Source organism: Asterias amurensis, chromosome 21, assembly GCF_032118995.1.
Source record: "Asterias amurensis chromosome 21, ASM3211899v1".
In the NCBI taxonomy this organism is placed as follows: Eukaryota; Metazoa; Echinodermata; class Asteroidea; order Forcipulatida; family Asteriidae; genus Asterias; species Asterias amurensis.
Window position 1 is genome coordinate 4,502,365 of NC_092668.1, and position 19,774 is coordinate 4,522,138.

At 38.8% G+C, this 19,774-nt stretch overlaps 1 protein-coding gene across 1 annotated transcript in view; it reads right to left on the reverse strand.

The window, feature by feature from the left end:
- The window catches only part of LOC139953258 (uncharacterized), a 35,216-nt gene extending 17,615 nt beyond the window's left edge, over nt 1–17,601 (reverse strand). Inside the window, exons 1-5 of the mRNA XM_071952730.1 lie at nt 17,360–17,601; nt 15,377–15,599; nt 14,199–14,425; nt 11,890–11,987; nt 11,213–11,343 (exon numbers count right to left, since the gene is read on the reverse strand). Of these exons, the coding sequence (XP_071808831.1) occupies nt 11,213–11,343; nt 11,890–11,987; nt 14,199–14,425; nt 15,377–15,599; nt 17,360–17,463 (783 nt within the window). The 5' untranslated portion in view covers nt 17,464–17,601. The remainder of the gene's footprint in view (nt 1–11,212; nt 11,344–11,889; nt 11,988–14,198; nt 14,426–15,376; nt 15,600–17,359) is intronic.
- Between the last annotated feature and the right edge of the window lie 2,173 nt (nt 17,602–19,774).

Genomic DNA, 19,774 nt, shown 5'->3' on the forward strand with positions numbered 1-19,774 from the left:
ATTCCACAGTTGTGACAAACAAATTGTAAATTTAATGCAAATCTACCTCATTCCATTCTTAAACAGGGGGTCCAATGGACAAGAATTGGCAGGACACTTCGGCCAATCATAGAGTAAGGACACAACATTGTATTATCTAGAAACAATGAATATTGAGTACATTCTGTTGGAGCGCTCTACTTTCTGATGGAGGGGGGTTACAGTTTCATGAATGTGTCAACAAAATTTTTCCGATTGCTTTTGACTACTGTGGTTTTTCCCTTCTGATTAACCATTGGTGAGAACAGTTCACCTCTTATAAAATGGTTCAGTCCAGTTTCACTGCCTGTCTTAACAGCAGGACTGCCAGTGCCAGGCTTCTTCCATTGTGGGTTGAGGGGTACACTGAATGGGAATGGAGATTTAAACAAGGAAATGCAGCTAAAATGGAATAGTCTTTCTGAGAACAGTGGTGGTGACGCAGCCAAGAGACAGAATCTACATTTTGCTTCCTTACATGCATTTCTACATTCTGCTTCCATGAAGCCAATGGTCAGAAACTGGATGTTTTGGGGATGGGGGGGGGGAGAGTGATTGCCTAGATCTTTGGTCCTGTTGGGCGTGGTTACTATGTTTCAATGCCCCTTTAGGGCTAGTGATTTTTTCCTAATTTAAACCCTAAACCCTAACCCTAGCAGGTAAAGACCATGTGACATTTGTTTACAATAAGTGTGACTTGCACATTCGTTGGGTATTCTGGCAGGCAAGATACTGTACTGGTCATTGGTACGTTGACATTTTGTGTCATAATTTCCACATAAATCAAAGAATTATAAAAGTAAAAGCTGGACAAGTTTTGAGATATGCCCCCTTTCATCATATCAAAAGTGCAATCTCTGTAAAATATAAGATTTTATGTTTTCTTCCATTGAGCTGTGTACAAATCGTGCCTGCAGGAAGTCCAGGCTCTGAGGCTCTTTTGTAAACAAGTGATGTCACAGGTCACATCATCTATAGCATCAGTTTTTTTAAATAGGATTATAAGGTTGTCTGAATATACAGGTTGCTTGTTACCAATTAAGTTTTTATGCTGTTCTGAGTAATAGTGTCCAGTGCCTTTAAGTTCCACATAAAATTATACATTTCAGGATGCACCATATGGCTGGATGCATCGATCCTGTCACTAGACTTGTTGACAAGTCGTTAAATGTTTGTCGCGGTGATAGCGCCCCGACTCTCTCCGCAAATCTGCTCTGGTGACTATTCCTCCATTAAATGGGGAGTGAGACGTAGGGGAATGTTCAGTCTAGCATTGGAGCAGCTGTCACGCAAAAACAGTCTTCGATCACCGATCACCGAGAGCTGTGTGTATTACACTATCACTGTGACTGGACTATCTGATTATCGTAAAAAACAATCACTGAATTATCCACTAGTCTACAGTGTCACCAAAACAACTTGCAAGTCTGGCTCATTCCATTATAAAACAGGGAATAGGCAGGAATGGTGGGCGAAAGTCAAACCACGGACTGACTCTTCCATTTTTGGTAGGGGGGGGGGTATACAAATGCAAAATCTGGGTTCTAACAATATTCTGAATGAGATCTTGCAGATTTGTAGCCAATGAGCCAACCAAGCTAAAAAAGGAAAATTTTAAAAGAATAAAATGAAGGTGGGGGGGGGGGGGCGCATCCAATTTCCTAGCCTCACAGGGGGGTCACAAACCACGATTGGTTTAACTGCTTATAAAATACACAAATTTTGGCACAGCAGATCTTTTGAAAGATTTCTGGCAGTAATGTGCGTTTGCAAAACTGATGCAAAGTGCAATTTAAAATTGGCACTGTTGGCATTATTGACTTTAAACTTGACTAGGGAGTAGTGTTTAAAAAACACCAATATGTTTGAGTTTCAACTTAAAACTTTACTTATGAGGGAGCATTTGAAAGCTCTCTTTCAAAGAAAAAAAAAAAAATTTTGGTTTGAGTTTTTACTTTAAACATTACATAGTGTGTTTTAAAGGCAGTGGACACTATTGGTAATTGTTAAAGACTAGCCTTCACAGTTGGTGTATCTCAACACTTTTATGCATAAAATAACAAAAGCTGTGAAAATTTAAGCTCAATTGGTCGTCAGATAATAATGAAAGTTGTGTGCGTTTAGATGGTTGATTTCTAGACCTCAAGTTCTAAATCTGAGGTCTCGAAATCAAATTCGTGGAAAAATTACTTCAGAGGGAGCAGTGCAGTTTCTCACAATGTTTTAATACCATCAACCCCATTACTCGTCACCAAGAAAGGTTTTATGCTATTAAAATATTTATTTTGAGTAATTACCAATAGCGTCCACTGCCTTTAATGTCTGGAATTACACAAAGGCCACAGCCTCTGTCCTTATATGGGGCCCCTTCAAAGTTTCAAATAGATTTTACGAATTTCCAAAAGTGCCCTTTGCAAAGTGAACATAACTTTGTCCTCTTATAGGCATATTGGACACTATTGGTAATGACTCAAAATAATTGTTAAAGCATAAAACCTTACTTGGTAACGAGTAACGGAGAGCTAGTATAAAACATTGTGAGAAACAGCTCCCTCTGAAGTAACGTAATTTTAGAGAAGGAGGTACATGTAAGTTCTCACTCAAATATTGATTAAGACTTCAGGCCTGCAGCCTTTTATCAGGCATCTGAAAACACATAAATTTTTGCAACAAGGGTGTTTTTTGTTTCATTTATTTTCTTGCAACTTCGATGACCAATAATTGAGTCAAAATTGTCACAGGTTCGTTATTGTATGCGTACGTTAAGAATCACCAAGTGAGAATACCGGTCTTTGACAACTACAAGGCCCAATTTCTGAGAGCTGCTTTAAAGCCATTGGACACTTTCGGTAAACAGTACTGTTTAAAGGCCCACACTTCGTGTATCACAAACTTGTGAAATCAACCCCTGGACACCTTTTGTATATTTCAAAGACAAGTATTCTCACCTAGTGTATCCCAACATATACATAAAATAACAAACCTGTGAAAATTTAGGCTCAATTGGTCATCGGAGTCAGGAGGAAATAACATGAAAACCCACCCTAGTTTCCGCACGTTTCGCCGTGTCATGACATGTGTTTACTATAAATCCGTAATTCTCGATGTCGAGAATTGATAACTGTTTTATTGTTGTCTCAAAAAGTAAAGCATTTCATGGAATAATATTTCAAGAAAAGTTTTGCATCATAACCTTCTGTAAACCCTGTAAGTTATTTGTAAATCTGTGAATTTGTTTTTCTGTTCCAAAAGTGTATAATGGTTTTAAGCGGAAAATGTTGCTTGACACATTTCTGCTAAACAGAAATGGGCAGGGTACCAGTCACAAATTGTACATGTGACATGGTAGTTTTGCTGGTAGCCTTAGTCTGGTGAGCATAATTTTACTGTGCTTAGCTGCTTTTTGTGTCCATCAGTGCCTTCAAAGATGAAAATCCAGGCCTTTGAGTGGATAGTTTAGCAATCAAGAGCGTCTCCATCGCACCTGCTAACGACACAAGTAACAAACAGCCCTTGGCATATTGGGCTATCATGATAACAACTCTTAATTAAAGTTCACTATCAGCAATGAGAGATATAATTCAGTACAATCTCAAAATCTTCAGCAACTTTTTCCCTCTGCAACAAGAGAGAGTGAGAGTGAAACAAAATACGAGCAAATCTAATGAATAATCTAACTCTGGATTGTGCCTTGAGGTTTTTCATAAATATTTTTGTTTTTACATCGGATAAAGAAATTTACTAATTAGAAAGGCATCGAGTGACAGAGTTGTAAAGGGTATTCGTGGATGTTCCATTAATTGTTTTCTTTCCTTGTATTTTAGATTCCGTTGACACTTCCGGGTGAACGAGACGGCGGTCATTGACATTAGGGGTTCAATCACCGACCCGACAGTGTACAATCCATCCTGGTTTTTAATGTGTTTTTGGAGAATTAGTTGTAACAATTTGTCTGAGATAATTAATTTTTGGATTTACCCAATACACCAATGTGTGTAAGCACTGCATACTTTGTACTTTCCTGAGGTCTGTGAAAAAAATCACAGGCATTACACTCGGGTTGGATTTCAACCATTGGTGTTTTATAGGGGTAAAACCAAAATAAGTGTTCTTTATCCCCGATGCAAAATTCCATCTATGTTTGGGCCGATGTTGAAACAAAAAAGAGTAATTTAGCTGATTGCAACACGACCATTGGTGTCAATGCAAACAAAATAGTTAAGTAGCCTGACGTTTCAACCCTAGCAGAGTCTTTCTTAAAGCCATTATACACTTTCGGAACAGAAAAAAAAAAGTTCCACAGATTTACAAATAACTTACAGGTTTTACATATGGTATAATGGTGAAAGACTTCTCTTGAAATATTATTCCATGAAATGCTTTATACTTTTTGAGAAAACATTAAAACACTTATCAGTTCTCGATATCTAGAAATACGGATTTATTTTAAACACATGTCATGACACGGTGAAATGTGCAAAAACACAGGGTGGGTTTTCCCCGTTATTTTCTCAGATTACACATGGTGGGTTTTCCCGTTAATTCCAAAAATCATTTCTTTTACACATATAAACTTATTTAATGAATGCTTGTAGTTGAGATAATAGGGACTTTTCGTTTTCGACGACGGATGGTTGTGCGACGGTTGTTCAGCTAAACGTTGTCGTTTTCAGCACAATGAAGATTCATCCCAAGTACTGTCGTAGAAATTGAGGGACGACCGTCCTCAAAGCCGACGCATGCGCAGATGACGCCAAATGTCATCTTTACCGTCGCAGAACCATCCGTCGTCGAAAACGAAAAGTCCCTAATGCAAACATGTAGGAGGACTAATACCGGTATTTTAAGCCGCCTGTTTTCTCTCTTTGCCAAAGTACAAGAACTAATGACTTATAAGCAGGGGTGAGAGTCATTAACGAAAAAGCTTGAACCTTGAATACAAACTCAAAGGTATGTTGAAATGATGCCATTTCTAACTTTTGGTAAACCCCTGGGGTTGTAGATTCCAAGGAGCTTTTGGAAACAGCATCCAAAGCACTACAGAGGTAGACAAATGAGCAGGATTTATTGATTTGTAGAACAAAATGTTGTCTGATTTTCTTCCCCACGCCGACATAAAAAGTCTTAATTCAGCCAAAAGTCTGAACAATCTCATCCCTGTATAAGCCTCGAAGTTGTTTAGGAAATCATACTTGCAGGATCCCCACTGATTTTTAAAGGAAACAAGCGGGTCCACGCAGACAGGTCAGGGCCCAATTTCATAGAGCTGCTAAGAACAAAAAATTGCTTAGCATGAAATGTCTTCCTTGATAAAAACGGGATTACCAACCAAATTTCCATTTGCATATTGCTTGTTACTGGTATTCAGCTGTTGTTTGCTTATCCTTAATAAAAATAATGTGGAAATTTGGTTGGTAATCCCGTTTTTTGTGTGCTTAGCAGCTCTATGAAGATGGGCCCTGGTGTCTGACAAGTACAGATGTCTAAATGTCACATCAGGCTTGGAATTACCCACAGACCATGGCCTCCATTGCCCCTGGTTTGGCCTTGGTGCCCCTTCAAAAGTTTCCCATCTTGATTAAAGATTTTCCAATGGATGTCCCCTTTGCAAGACGAAAATGGCCTTGCCCTCTCAACATGTTCAAATATGAAATTCAAGTGATGTGGTCTGACAAGCACAACTGTCTAAATATAACGTAAAATCCATCCCATAATGGGAATTTACAATCCACCAATTAAAAAAATCTTTACAAAAAAACTAGTCCTTCACATTTTACACTCGGTGATCCCAAGGGATCATTATCAGATTGTTCCATTGACACAGCAGGGGTAACCTAAGATCAATATCAAATTGGATGAGGCGCAGACTGAAAGTGTGAGTTTGTGGCAAATAAAAATAATAAAACAAATTCCGTTCACATTGTGGTAAACATGCGAGCTGATTTGACTCGTTGTACAGAGCATTGTCCTGAAGTACCAGGGTCAGTGACTTAGTGGTCAGATTCTGATGATCAAAGTGAAGTTCATTTCATGTCAATGACTGTTATACTGTTCCCGAGTCAACTCAATGTCTGGCCAGTGAACTGCTAATAGTGCTAATTACCCAAAGGAACAGGAAACTGAGAGTTGCTTAGACTTTTATTAAAACTTCTTTTCCTTTCTGTCTATGTATGTTTGTTGCAGACTATTTCTACATAATGCATTTGTTCTGTTTCATTTTAAATGCATTATACTGTGTAGGCTCAATTTGTATGAATTTTGATATTTAATGACCTGGGATTTGCAATAACATTCAATATTTGGTTTGTAAAATACAAATTATAGAGAAGACTTGGTCTGAATATTATCGTGGCCCTGAAGGGACATCGCATATCGCAAATGTGTGCGCATACGTATGCAATGTCGTGAACCAATTCGGTATATGTGCGCACACGTATGCAATGTCGTGAAACAATTCCCGAATATGTGCGCACACGTATGCAATGTCGTGAAACAGTTTGCGAATATGTGCGCACACGTATGCAATGTCGTGAAACAATTCGCGAATATATGTGCGCACATGAATGCAATGTCGTGAAACAATTCGCGAATATGTGCGCAGACATATGCGAATTTGTTTGCAATGTCGTGAATTTTATTGCATACCTCGTCGCATACCTTTGGGATGATGTCATAGTTGCGGTCAATTTGTTAGTAATCTAGGGAGTACGCAAATTGGCACTGGTCCCATTTTGTATACCAAATATACTTCATCAAGACAGGAGCTTGGGTACCATGCAGGTACATTTTAGCCGCGAATTCTCAGCCGCAAATTCCCAGCCGCGAATACCAGCCACGAATTCTCAATTTACGGCCGAAAAGTCCAGCCGCTAATTCGAGCCGCCACGCCAGCCGCGAATTTCATTACAAAGTAGTTTCACGAAGCGACAGGATTTCCTAACTAGCTGGGGCAACTCCCCAATTCATTAGGAATTTAATTGAAAGGTATGCTACAAGGTATGCAATAAAATTCACGACATTGCAAATAAATTCGCATAAGTATGTGCACATATTCGCAAATTGTTTCACGACATTGCATACGTCTGCGCACATATTCGCCTATTGTTTCACGATATTGCATACGTGTGCGCACATATTCGCAATTTGTTTCACGACATTGCATACGTGTGCGCACATATTCGCGATTTGTTTCACGACATTGCATACGATTGCGCACATATTCGCGAATTGTTTCACGACATGGCATACCTATGTGCACATATTCGCGAATTGTTTCACGATATTGCATACGTGTGCGCACATATTCGCAAATTGTTTCACGACATTGCATACGTGTGCGCACATATATGCGAATTGTTTCACGATATTGCATACATGTGCGCACATATTCGCAATTTGTTTCACGACATTGCATACGTGTGCGCACATATTCGCGATTTGTTTCACGACATTGCATACGATTGCGCACATATTCGCGAATTGTTTCACGACATGGCATACCTATGTGCACATATTCGCGAATTGTTTAACGACATTGCATACGTGTGCGCACATATTCGTGAATTGTTTCACGACATTGCATACATGTGCGCACATATATGCGAATTGTTTCACGATATTGCATACATGTGCGCACATATTCGCAAATTGTTTCACGACATTGCATACGTGTGCGCACATATTCGCGCATTGTTTCACGACATTGCATACGTGTGCGCACATATATGCGAATTGTTTCACGACATTGCATACGTGTGCGCACATATATGCGAATTGTTTCACGACATTGCATACGTGTGCGCACACGTTTGCGATATGTGATGTCCCTTCAGGGTACAATGTACGGGCTGTTTTAAGTGTACCCCCCCCCACTATTGTTTGAAGTCTTTAAAGCCATTATACACTTTCGGTACAGGAAAAAAAAAAAAAGTTCACAGATTTACAAATAATTTACAGGGTTTTACAAAAGGTAATGACCATGAAAGACTTCTTTTGAAATATTGTTCCATGAAATGCTTTACTTTTTAAAAAAACATTAAAACAATATAAATTCTCGTTAGCGAGAATTACGGATTTATTTTAAACACATGTCATGACACGGCGAAACGCGCGGAAACAAGAATGGGTGTTCCCCATTATTTTCTCCCGACTCCGATGACCGATTGAACCTAAATTTTCACAGGTTTGTTATTTTCTATATATAAGTTGTGATACATGAAGTGTGGGACTTGGACAATACTGTTTACCGAAAGTGTACAATGGCTTTAAACAGCGCCCTTGACAGCACAAATGTGCAACAAATAATTTGCATCCAGTGTGAAACCTCGGTGTACATTGTATGGGTAAAATTGTAAAAACAAAAATTTAATATTTTTGTCCCCAATGCAAATTTGACATCTATTATCTACATACACGTACACATGTACTTGTTTATAATGCTTACATTGTATTTATGACTTCATTTTCAGATGTAAATAATAAATTAAAAAAATGTTAATTAAAGACACTGGACACTATTGGTAATTGTCAAAGACTAGCCTTCACAGTTAGTGTATGTCAACATATGCATAAAATAACAAACCTGTGAAAATTTGAGCTCAAATGGTCATCGAACTTGCGAGATAATAATGAAAGAAAAAACACCCTTATCACACGAAGTTGTGTGTGTTTAGATGGTTGATTTTGAGACCTCAAGTTCTAAATCTGAGGTCTCGAAATCAAATTCGTGGAAAATTAATTCTTTCTCGAAAACTATGGCACTTCAGAGGGAGCCATTTCTCACAATATTTTATACCATCAACCTCTCCCCATTACTCGTCATCGTCACCAAGAAAGGCTTTACGCTAATAAATATTTTGAGTAATTACATGTACCAATAGTGTCCACTGCCTTTAATATTGAGTCTGTGAATTGAAACTTCATTTGACCACTTAACTTGTTGTGATGGCTTCCATTAAAACATCAAAAGATACTTTTATGACAATTCATGTCTTAAATCTGGCAAATGAATGTTCTTTGGGCCAAGTAAAATGCAGTTTAGTTCAGCTAAAAGTCGGAAATATCTCATCCTTTAGTCAAATCTAGGAAAAATGCCAAATCTGGGCACAGCAACCATGTAGTGCTTTTGCTATCTTTTTGAACATTGAAAAGACCCTTTTCTAGCTACAGAATTTTGGAAAAAATCTTAAGTTTGCATAGTTTACAGCTGGCATAAAAATGCAATGAAGAAATATACGTGTAAGTTTCCTTCCCATCCAAAAATTAGAATGCGCTTAAAGCTAGATCACACCTAACTAAGTAGATTTCTCAAAACGTCCCAACCCTTCCTAAAATATATTTTTTTATACTAAAGGGTTCAGTCTGGCTTTAAAGGGAAGGTACACTTTTGGTAATAACTCAAAACAAAATTTAATTTAAAAACTGACTCGGTAACGAGCATTGGAGAGCTGTTCATAGTATAAAAAATTGAGGGAAACGACTCCCTTTGAAGTAATGTAGTTTTTGAGAAAGAGGTAATTTCTCACTAAAATAATAAAAGACTTCTAGCTAGAAGTCTTTTATTCATACCTGAAAGCACACAAATTCGTCCAACAAGGGTGTTTTTTCTTTCTTCATTTTCTCGCAACTTAGATGACCAGTTGAGCCAAAATTGTCACGGGTTTGTTATTTTATGCTTATGATGGGATACGCCAAGTGAAGACACTGACAATTACCAAACATGTACACTGCCTTTAAATGTATAGCTTTGGCCACTGGATCACCCTTCCCAATCAAACCAGTCCGAGCCCATCCATGAAGTTTGTAAACAGATCGTAAAAGTTTCTACAACATTGTCTCCACTCCGTTTAAGCCTGTTCGACTAGTTTATATTTTCAGAACGAAATTAGACAAAGTTCAGTGTGATGGGGGGGGGGGGGGGGGCTTTTAGAGGTTGACTGGGGTACAGCTCTTGCAAGCCTCCCTCTCTAACATGTCAATGGAGTAACACTAGAGAAGCATTGGACACAGTGTGAAGCTTCAGATGGACAGAAAGTGTCAACAGAGGGGGCTATTGTAAACATAATCGGATCTGGAGACCAGCTTCAACCGTGTGGGAATACCTTTTAATAGAGTTCTACAATATACACCCTCCCCTCCCATGTTAACCTTCAGGGTTGTACATGTACATGTAGCTAGACTAACTTTAACGGTTGGCAACGAAACCATTTTTCTTATTCAAAGTTTACCAAGGAAGAGCGGATCAACAAAATATTTCTTACTTAATTATGGGACCATTAATGCTGAAGTGGGGCAAAATTTCTAAACTTCGCGTTGTGAGTCCTGGGCAGGCCCGCCCAGAACCACCCACCATGGCTACAACACTGACCAGTGCTAACCTTCCTACGCTTGCTACACGTAGCTCATCCTTCGTTCAGTCTCCCGTTTTTTTTTCATTTGTATAAAAACAACGTATCATGCAATAATAGATTTCCAGGCACTAGACACCTTTGGTAGTTGTCCAAGACCAGTCTTCTCACTTGGTGTATCTTAACATATGCATAAAATAACAAACCTGTGAAAGTTTGGACTCATTTGGTAATCAAAGAGAATAATAAAAGAAAAAACACCCTTGTTGCACAAATTTGTCAGCTTTCAGATGCCTAATAAAAGGCTTCAGGCCTGAAGTCTTTCATTTCTGTTTTATAATATCAGCTCATTACAAAGTAGGTTTTTATGCTAACAACTATCATGAGTAATTACCAAGAGTGTCCAGTGCCTTTAAGGTTTGCTTAAAGGCACTGGACACTATTGGTAGTTACTAAAAATAAATAAGCATAAACACTTACTTGATAACAAGCACTGGGGAGCTGTTGATAGTATAAAACATTGCGAGAAAAGGCTCCCTCTGAAGTCACATAGTTTTCGAGAAAGAAGTAATTTTCCACTAAAATATTTGAATTTGATTTCGAGACCTCAGAAATTAGATTTTGATTTTCCGAAATCAAGCATCCGAAAGCACACAACTTTGTGTGACAAGGGTATTTTTTCTTCCATTATTATCTCGCAACTTCGACGACCAATTGAGCTCAAATTTTCACAGGTTTGTTATTTTGTGCATATGTTCCGATACACTAAGTGATAAGACTGGTCTTTGACAATTACCATATATAGTGTCCAGTGTCTTTAAACAAAGTGAGTGTTTTTTCTGACTCACCTCAATGATGGCTTTGTGGCTTTGAGTGTCTTCAGTGATGAGATTCAATGTATTGACTGCCAGGAGAGCGATAGCACTCGATGAGACACCACAGAGTTGAAGAACAGGCTGTAACGCCCCATCTTGAATTACTACAAATAATCAGATAGCAGATTGAACAATGAAACCGCCTTTGGTAACAATAGACCTTCATCATGCTGCATCCATCTTTGTCATGAACCTTGTATCGTCTCGAGTAACAATAATGAATGCTAATAACCATTTTGCAAATAGGAACCAGACTATTTTGTTCTTCCAACCTCGGTTTGGTAACATTGATATCAATGGGAGAACTCCAGATGGCTGCACCATGATAAAGGTCTTATTGTCCCTTTTTTTTCAAAGCTCTTGGTTTGATTCAGAAACATTAAAAAGGCAGTCACAAGAGGGCAGCAGAACAGACTATCATCAAGAGACAATCAAGATTGAATTCAACATACCAGGCCAAATTTCTTGGCCTTGCTTTGCAGCAGATTTCTTCGCTTAAGGTACGAGAATCACATGCTTTTACAAACCTCAGAATTCTTTAGAAAACTAGATCAGAAAACTGCTCCATGAAGAGTTTAACATATTTCTGCAGATCTTTTAATGATCAGGCAGCAAGGTATTCAAGTTATAAACAAACGTTTGACTCTCACCTCTGGATTTGAGATCAGCCGATTTGCAGAAGATCATCAAGGCACTGAGTCCATCAACTATTATTCTCTCTTGGGACTCCAAGACGTTTGTCAAGACACTGCAAAGACAACCAGAAGGAAAACAACAAACATCTTGTAAATGTAATAGCTATGATAAATGTGCATTGGGGATAAAAAGAATATTAATTTTGGTTTTACCCTTACACCGATGTGTGTTAGCACTGTATAGGCCTACTCAGTGCTTTTCCCGAGTCCTGTGAAAAAAATCACAGGCATATATTACTCGGATGGGATTCGAGCCCACGACCCTTGCAATTCTACAGCAGTGTCTTACCAACTAAACCACCGAGATTGCCAAGTGGCTAGAGGCACTTTGAATCTTATGTGATAGCAGCGGGTACCGTAACAATTCAATAGATGTTTAGTTTTGCATTGGAGATAAAGACATTTGCTCTAGCAACCCACACGAGTGAATTGCCTGTGGATGTGTTTTTACAGAAATTGGGAAAGTAATGATTAAACAGTGCTTAATACACAACGGTGTAAGAGTTAAACAAAATAATATGCTTTATCCCCTATGCCAACATCTTTTAAACCTTGTAAATTATTGTATTACATGTATAGGTTTTTCTCTAATCACAATATAAAGAAATCAAAAGGAAGATGATCAGCAATTTAAACATTCCAAAAAAATTACCAACGCACACACAAAATCACTATCACTCTGGTACTAAATGCCTCATTGCACATGTACATCCAATGAAACATTGGGTCAGAAGATCAGTTTCTGGCTATCTGTTTGTAGTTTGTTTAGATGATCTTCCCACCAAGGGAACTCGGCAAACTCCCACAGGGGGATATAAACACCAAGCTGGCAACAACCAATCTCTCTCATACAGACATTGGTTTAACGTCTTATGATTATGAATTGAACACATATCAAGAAATTGTGATTCAGTAACTCGACGACAGTATTTATTTTAGTCATTGTGGAATCAGCGTTTAATTGGTGGATTTGAACCCACAACCTTGTGATTGCAAGTCCTGCAGTCTAACCACTTGACCATGATGATCTTGTCCTTGCCAGTCCCTTGTAAAGAGAGACTTTTGACAGTAGGTGGCAGCAGACTTAGCATCATTCTCTGAAGTAGACCCAACCTCAAAATTCAGTAAGTGGAAAGTTACCTGGGAAGTCTGCTGCCCCCTAGTGTCCTAAAATCCTTCAGTTATCCCACTCACCAAATGGCTTAAAAGCACTGGACACTATTGGTAATTACTCAAATATCTGTTAGCATAAAAACTTACATGTACTTGGCAACGAGCGATAGAGAACTGTTGATAGTAAAATCATTCAAAGAAACAGCTCCCTCTGGAGTAGCGAAGTATTTGAGAAAGAGGTTTTCTAATTCAAATTTAAAGACTTCAGACCTGAAGCCTTTAGACTGAAGTACACACATGAGGTTTTTTTGCATTCATTATTCTCTTGCAAGTTCGATGACCAACCGAGTCCAAATTTTCTCAGATTTGTTTTTTATGCATAATGTTGGGATACACTAAGGGCCTTTCTCAAACCACGGCTTGGGCTCCGGCTCAGGCTTAGGCTCCGCATGCTGTGTATGCAGCTTGCATTGTAACCTGCATTTTGGAGCAGCGCGTATTGCACGGATATCAGCACGCGGAGCCTGAGCCGGAGCCCAAGCCGTGGTTTGAGAAAGGCCCTAGGTTAGGATACTGGTCTTTGACGATTACCAAAGGTGTCCAGGGGTTGATTTCACAAAGAGTTAAGACTAGTCTTTTCTCGAGTTACAGACACTGGACACCTTTGATAATTGTCAAAGACCAGTTTTCTCACTTGATGTATCTCAATTCATGCATAAAATAACAAACCTGTGAAAAATTGAGCTCAATTGGTCGTTCAAGTAGCGAGATAACTATGAAAGAAAAAACACCCTTGTCACACGAAGTTGTGTGCGTTTAGATGGTTGATTGCGAGACCTCAAAATCTAATTCTGAGGTCTTGAAATCAAATTCGTGGAAAATTACTTCTTTCTCGAAAACTACGTCACTTCAGAGGGAGCCGTTTCTCACAATGTTTTATTCAATCAACCTCTCCCCATTACTCGTTACCGAGTAAGGTTTTATACTAGAAACTATTTTGAGTAACTACCAATAGTGTCCACTGCCTTTAAGATGCTTTACTCGTCCCAACTTAAAGGACTAGCCTTAAATTTTTAATAACTCCTAGAACTAGTCCTTACTCTTTGTGAAATCGACCAGTGTGCCTCTCTAAAGCCCCACAATCTCTTTACCTGCATAGAGCTTTAATAGCTCCGGCCTCTGCCAGGACAAAAAGCAATGGTTGATTCGTGGACAGGATATGCAGACCAGAGGCACAGGCTCGTTTGACCTGATCGCTGGAGTTGACTCTGGTTAGGTAGATCAGAGTCTGAATCCCTCCTAGCTCTACCATGGGGATGATGGTCTGAGGGTCCTGGACACCTTTAGAGATTCCGTTTGCCGCTTCGATCTGAAACGACTGTTGAGAAGAGGACATTCAAAAAATTACAAATCTATTCTAAAAAGAAAAATTCACAAAATTCACATCTAAATGAAACTACTTTATGTCTAAGGTTTACCTGTTTCAGGGACTGACTGGCCAGCAGGACCAGTCAGCTTTTTATTTGAAGTCCTGGGCCCAATTTCATAGAGCTGCTAAGCACAAAAATTTGCTTAGCATGAAATTTCTTCCTTGATAAAACAGGATTACCAACCAAATATCCACGTGATTTTCAGGATTTAGCAAACAACAGCTGAATATCACCAGTAACAAGGAAAATGCACAAATTGAAATTTGGTTGGTAATCCTGTTTTTATCAAGGGAGAAATGTCATGCTAGAAGCAATTTGTTTTGCTTAGCAGCTCTATGAAATTGGGCCCAGGTCTGTCAGCTTTTTTACTAGCCTAACATTCATTTTAAAAAGGGATGTTTTTCAACACTGAACTTTCCAGCCGGACCACTTGGACCATACTTTGACTGGTCCTCGGGTGTTTAAAGGCAGTGGACACTATTTGGTAATTACTAAAAATAATTATTACCTTACTTGGTAACGCGAAATGGGGAGAGGTTGGTTGGTAGTGTAAAACATTGTGAGAAACGGCTCCCTCTGAAGCTGAGTAGTTTTTGAGAAAGAAGTAATTTTCCACAAATTTGATTGACTTTGAGACCTCAAGTTTAGAATTTGAGGTCCCGAAATCAAGCATCTGAAAGCATACAACTTCGTGTGACAAGGGTGTGTTTTCTTTCATAGTTATCTCGCAACTCCAAAGACCGATCAAGCTCAAATCTTCACAGGTTTGTTATTTTATGCATGTTGAGATACACCAAGTGAGAAGACTGGTCTTTGACAATTACCAATAGTGTACACTGTCTTTAAACAGGCATTTGGCCAGCGGACCCCTGCTAAGGGAGAAAGAACGCCATACGTACTGTTATTTTTGAGCGAGCTTTTGTGAGGAGTTCTGAAATCGGCAAACAGAGATCGCAGACTCTTTCCGGATCCTCAAGGCCTAGGTGTGGAAGAGGAACTTTCTCTTTGCAGCATTTAGCGCAGAGTACTCGTCCACATTGTCGGCAGTGATGCTTACGACGTAACTGGTTGAACTTGTTGTTGCATGCGATACAGATAGACACTTCTTCATCTCCGACCCATCTAGAGTAAAAAACAATGAAGAACTTAATTAGACAAGGATTGTCGTTAAAACAAATGCAAGAACAAACAGTGAATGACCTTTATCATTGCTAGTTTCTAATCTGATAATGGACCGATCCGGCCTATCAATCAAACTGTGCGCGTTCACCCATGTGACCAATCACAGCAATGATTGTGGTCGGACAAACTCGGTCATGCGTGCGCGTATGTTTGGCACGCGCGGAAGAATCGTACAGAATGTCATTGGGAGTGTTCATACACGTGTCTTGCTCACGTGCGCGGTGGACGGAGCTTAGTGGAAAGCCGGAACGGTCCATTGAAGAGAGAATGTGCATTACTCATTACGATTTTGTATCTAGGCCCCTACTTTATCTAAACCCAAAGAATCTCAATACTGAGCTACTACAAGGTATATTTGCAATAATCGTAAACCCCTTTCGCCATAACGTTTATCTATCAACCAGTCCGTAAGTAGTATTAGTGTAACTATCCATTTAAATGTAGGAGTCAATTTGATATTTATAATAATATCTTAACAACATCTATAATAATATCTTACTTATTGGGATAAAAGGAGCTTACACGTATCTCACTGAACCACGTAGTCTAAAATCACAGTATTTAATAAGTTCTTTCTAAATGTTGGTTACTTGTTTATTAATATCAGTAACAAAAAAATAAAACAAGCTGAGCCATAAGGATCTGCCTGGCGTAACAATTTTAATATTTAGGTGTGGCAGAACATTCTGTCCCCCCGCCCCCTCCCTGGAGATTCTGGTCCCCCTTCTTCTAGAAACTATGGCAAACATGGCTTACCGAATAGTTTCTAGAAGTAATGTCCGCCATGTATAGACCATGTGAACTTTGTTTACAATAGGGCCTAAGAGTGACCTTGTACATTCTTTGAGTATTCGGGCAGGCACAATACTGCACAGGTCATAAGGGAAAGTTGACATTTTGTGTCATAATTTCCACATAAATCCAAGAATTATGAAAGTAAAAGCTGGACAAGTTTTGAGATGTGCCCCCCTTTCATCATATCAAAAGTTGATAAGAATTAAACCTTGCAATCTCCATAAAATATAAGATTTTATGGTTTCTTCCATTAGGCTGTGTACAAATCATGCCTGCAGGAAGTCCAGGCTCTGTGGCTCTTTTGTAAACATGTGATGTCACAGGTCACATCGTCTATACGGAAAACAGGTACAAACTACCGATGATGATAGCGCCCTCTGTTGAATCATTCCCCTCCAGCCCATAACTTCATCATAAAGGAGGGGACAGAGTCTCCGGTGGACGGAATTCCCATTTTTAAATGATTTGAAAATATTTAATTCACAAATTAATGGGACATCATCATTATCAATGACATTCGACCCTGTTGTTGACAATACACTTCTATTTTTGCTAGTTTTATTGTTTAGGCTATAGTACTCCCCTCTGTGTAAAAATTAGAACGAATAACTTTTTTTAGAAAAAGACAAACCGACCAACTGAACCCCTGAACTGAACTGGTGAACTTTTACACAGTTGAAAAATAAAGTAGGCCTAGCAGTAGCATGCCTAGTAAACAGTGGTACAGCCTGCAGTTGACAGAACTATACAGTGCTAGTTAGACAGCAACGCTCATTCAACATGCTAAAAGAAATAAGAAAGTTTTTACAATGTGACATTTTGAATTGCAATTGACTGTCAAAAATGTTATTATTAACAGATTAACTCAATAACTGCTTGGAAAGTTAACGTTACTTTTTACTTGCCTTGCTTTTGCAAGAATGAACGGTGTATCGACGCAAACGTTTGGATTTCCACCTTCTGTCTTCGCAGGGAAGATCTCCCGACCTTCAAGTTTTATCCTAGCCATCTCTAGACAATGCTAGAGAGGTTTAAAACCACTCATCGAGTGTGTACTAAAAGGAGGATCACGAGGTTATTGCTCAAAAACAATTCCCCATGTCAAAAAATGGTTGATGGTTGCTTGTTGGTGTTGTGGGCGGCGCCATTTGTACTGATCTAGCGCCCTCTGTTGTTTCTGGCTGAGGTCAAAGTCCATTATTCGTGACGCAACGCGTCATAAACCGTCGTTGTGTCGATGTAAATAATGAATTAAAAAAAATGTTCATTAAAGATACTGGACACTATTGGTAATTGTCAAAGACTAGCCTTCACAGTTGGTGTATCTCAACATATGCATAAAATAACAAACTTGTGAAAATTGGAGCTTAATCGGTCATCGAACTTGCGAGATAATAATGAAAGAAAAAAACACCCTTGTCACACGAAGTTGTGTGCGTTTAGATGGTTGATTTCGAGACCTCAAGTTCTAAACCTGAGGTCTCGAAATTTAAATTCGTGGAAAATTACGTCTTTCTCTAAAACTATGGCACTTCAGAGGGAGCCGTTTCTCACAATGTTTTATACCATCAACCTCTCCTCATTACTCGTCACCAAGAAAGGTTTTATGCTAACAATTATTTTGAGTAATTACCAATAGTGTCCACTGCCTTTAAAGGGAAGGTATACTTTTGATAATTACTCCAACGAGTTATGACTATAACAAGTTATTACTTGGTAAGAAGCACTGTAGTTGTTGATAATAGCATTTTTCAGAAACAAATCCCTTCTTCATTAACATGGGATTAAAATAACATTTCCACAACAGAGGTATACTTTGCATTTCAAAATTATTCGAAAGAGTTACAAACTTCTACCTCCATGGCCAACCCAACCAAGACGATAGTATACAAATATTGAGTGGCTCAGAGTGGAATGGGAGGAATATTATCGCAAGGTAAAATTTTGACTGTTCCATTTCACGAGGCGAGCAATCACACACAAATTACTGACGACCAAAAATAATATAGCGCCGCCGCGTAGCGGCAACAATGCACAAATCGGATCACAAGCTTTTGCACAGGTGCTGCTATGTTTTAGCAGCGGCGCGGCGGCGCTGTACTGCTCGAAAACATTGGGAACAAGGATGATCCTAACTGTTGATTGGGAAATGCTATTCCCCATGGGCGAATAGGTCTTTTTGATCGCCGGTGCGGATGGTAGTTATAGTGAATGTCACGTGAAGTAAGTTCCACCAATCAAATGACAAGTATATGTATGTCAGTTAATGCTCGATATTGGATGGTGTACTACGCGCAGCTCTAAATCGCTAAAGCGCGCCCTCTTACACTATGATTTAATTTACTGTCGAGCTTGAAATCTAGCCTATTAATAGTTGCTCGCCATATATTCTTCACTCGGATATAATAATAACTCTATGACTCGGCCCGAAAGCATAGTTTAGATTTCAAGCTCGCCAGAAAAATAAATCATACCGTAAGAGGGCGCGCTTTAGCGACTTACAACTGCGTGTAGTACACTATCCAGTATCGAGCACTAGCGTCTTGGGCCAAGACTAGAGAAGGACAAAAAGATTACCTGTATATTTTTTATGAAAAAGAATATCTAGTTGATGATTCAGACATGTAAATACAATAGAAAATGTTGTTGTTTATATTTTCGGACAACCAATGATTGTTATTTTTTAGCTAAGATTTGAAAAAATAACAACAAATCAGCTTAACCAATTAAATGCGCGTTGTGCTTTGTTTTGGAATGCAAAACATTTCAATTTGTTTCTTGATCATTCCTTTCTACAAAATAGTGAAATAATTTAAAATGATATCAAATTAAATGTGGCGGTGTAAGATATTCCCAAGCACGTTTGATGCCCCTTTCTCAAAAAAAAGAACATGTTTGTAATAAATTACAATCGTACCTTCATTCAAGCAAAATTTAGATCCCAATTCAAATAAAAATATTTTCTGTTTACATTCGCTGATGACCCCTTTGAAATCATACGATTCCTCAACCCATTGGTTTTAATAGACACAGCTCTACTTCCTCCACCTTCTCACCAACGGCCAAAAGGTAGTAACCGAGGCAACCACTACCATTAGTTTTAATTTGGTTAATCATTAACCCGAGTCGTGTGCCTGAAACCACTCGATACGAAACCTCGAATTGTTCTCGAACTATTCGCGGGGCTCTAAAAATGACGAGCGATCGACAAACAGACAGAGACTCATTAACAAACTGTAGCACTTTGAACTGATGGTGTACTTTACATGTATGCACATGGGAAGGAACAAATAGGTTTCTAGTCTGAATTACCAATTAAT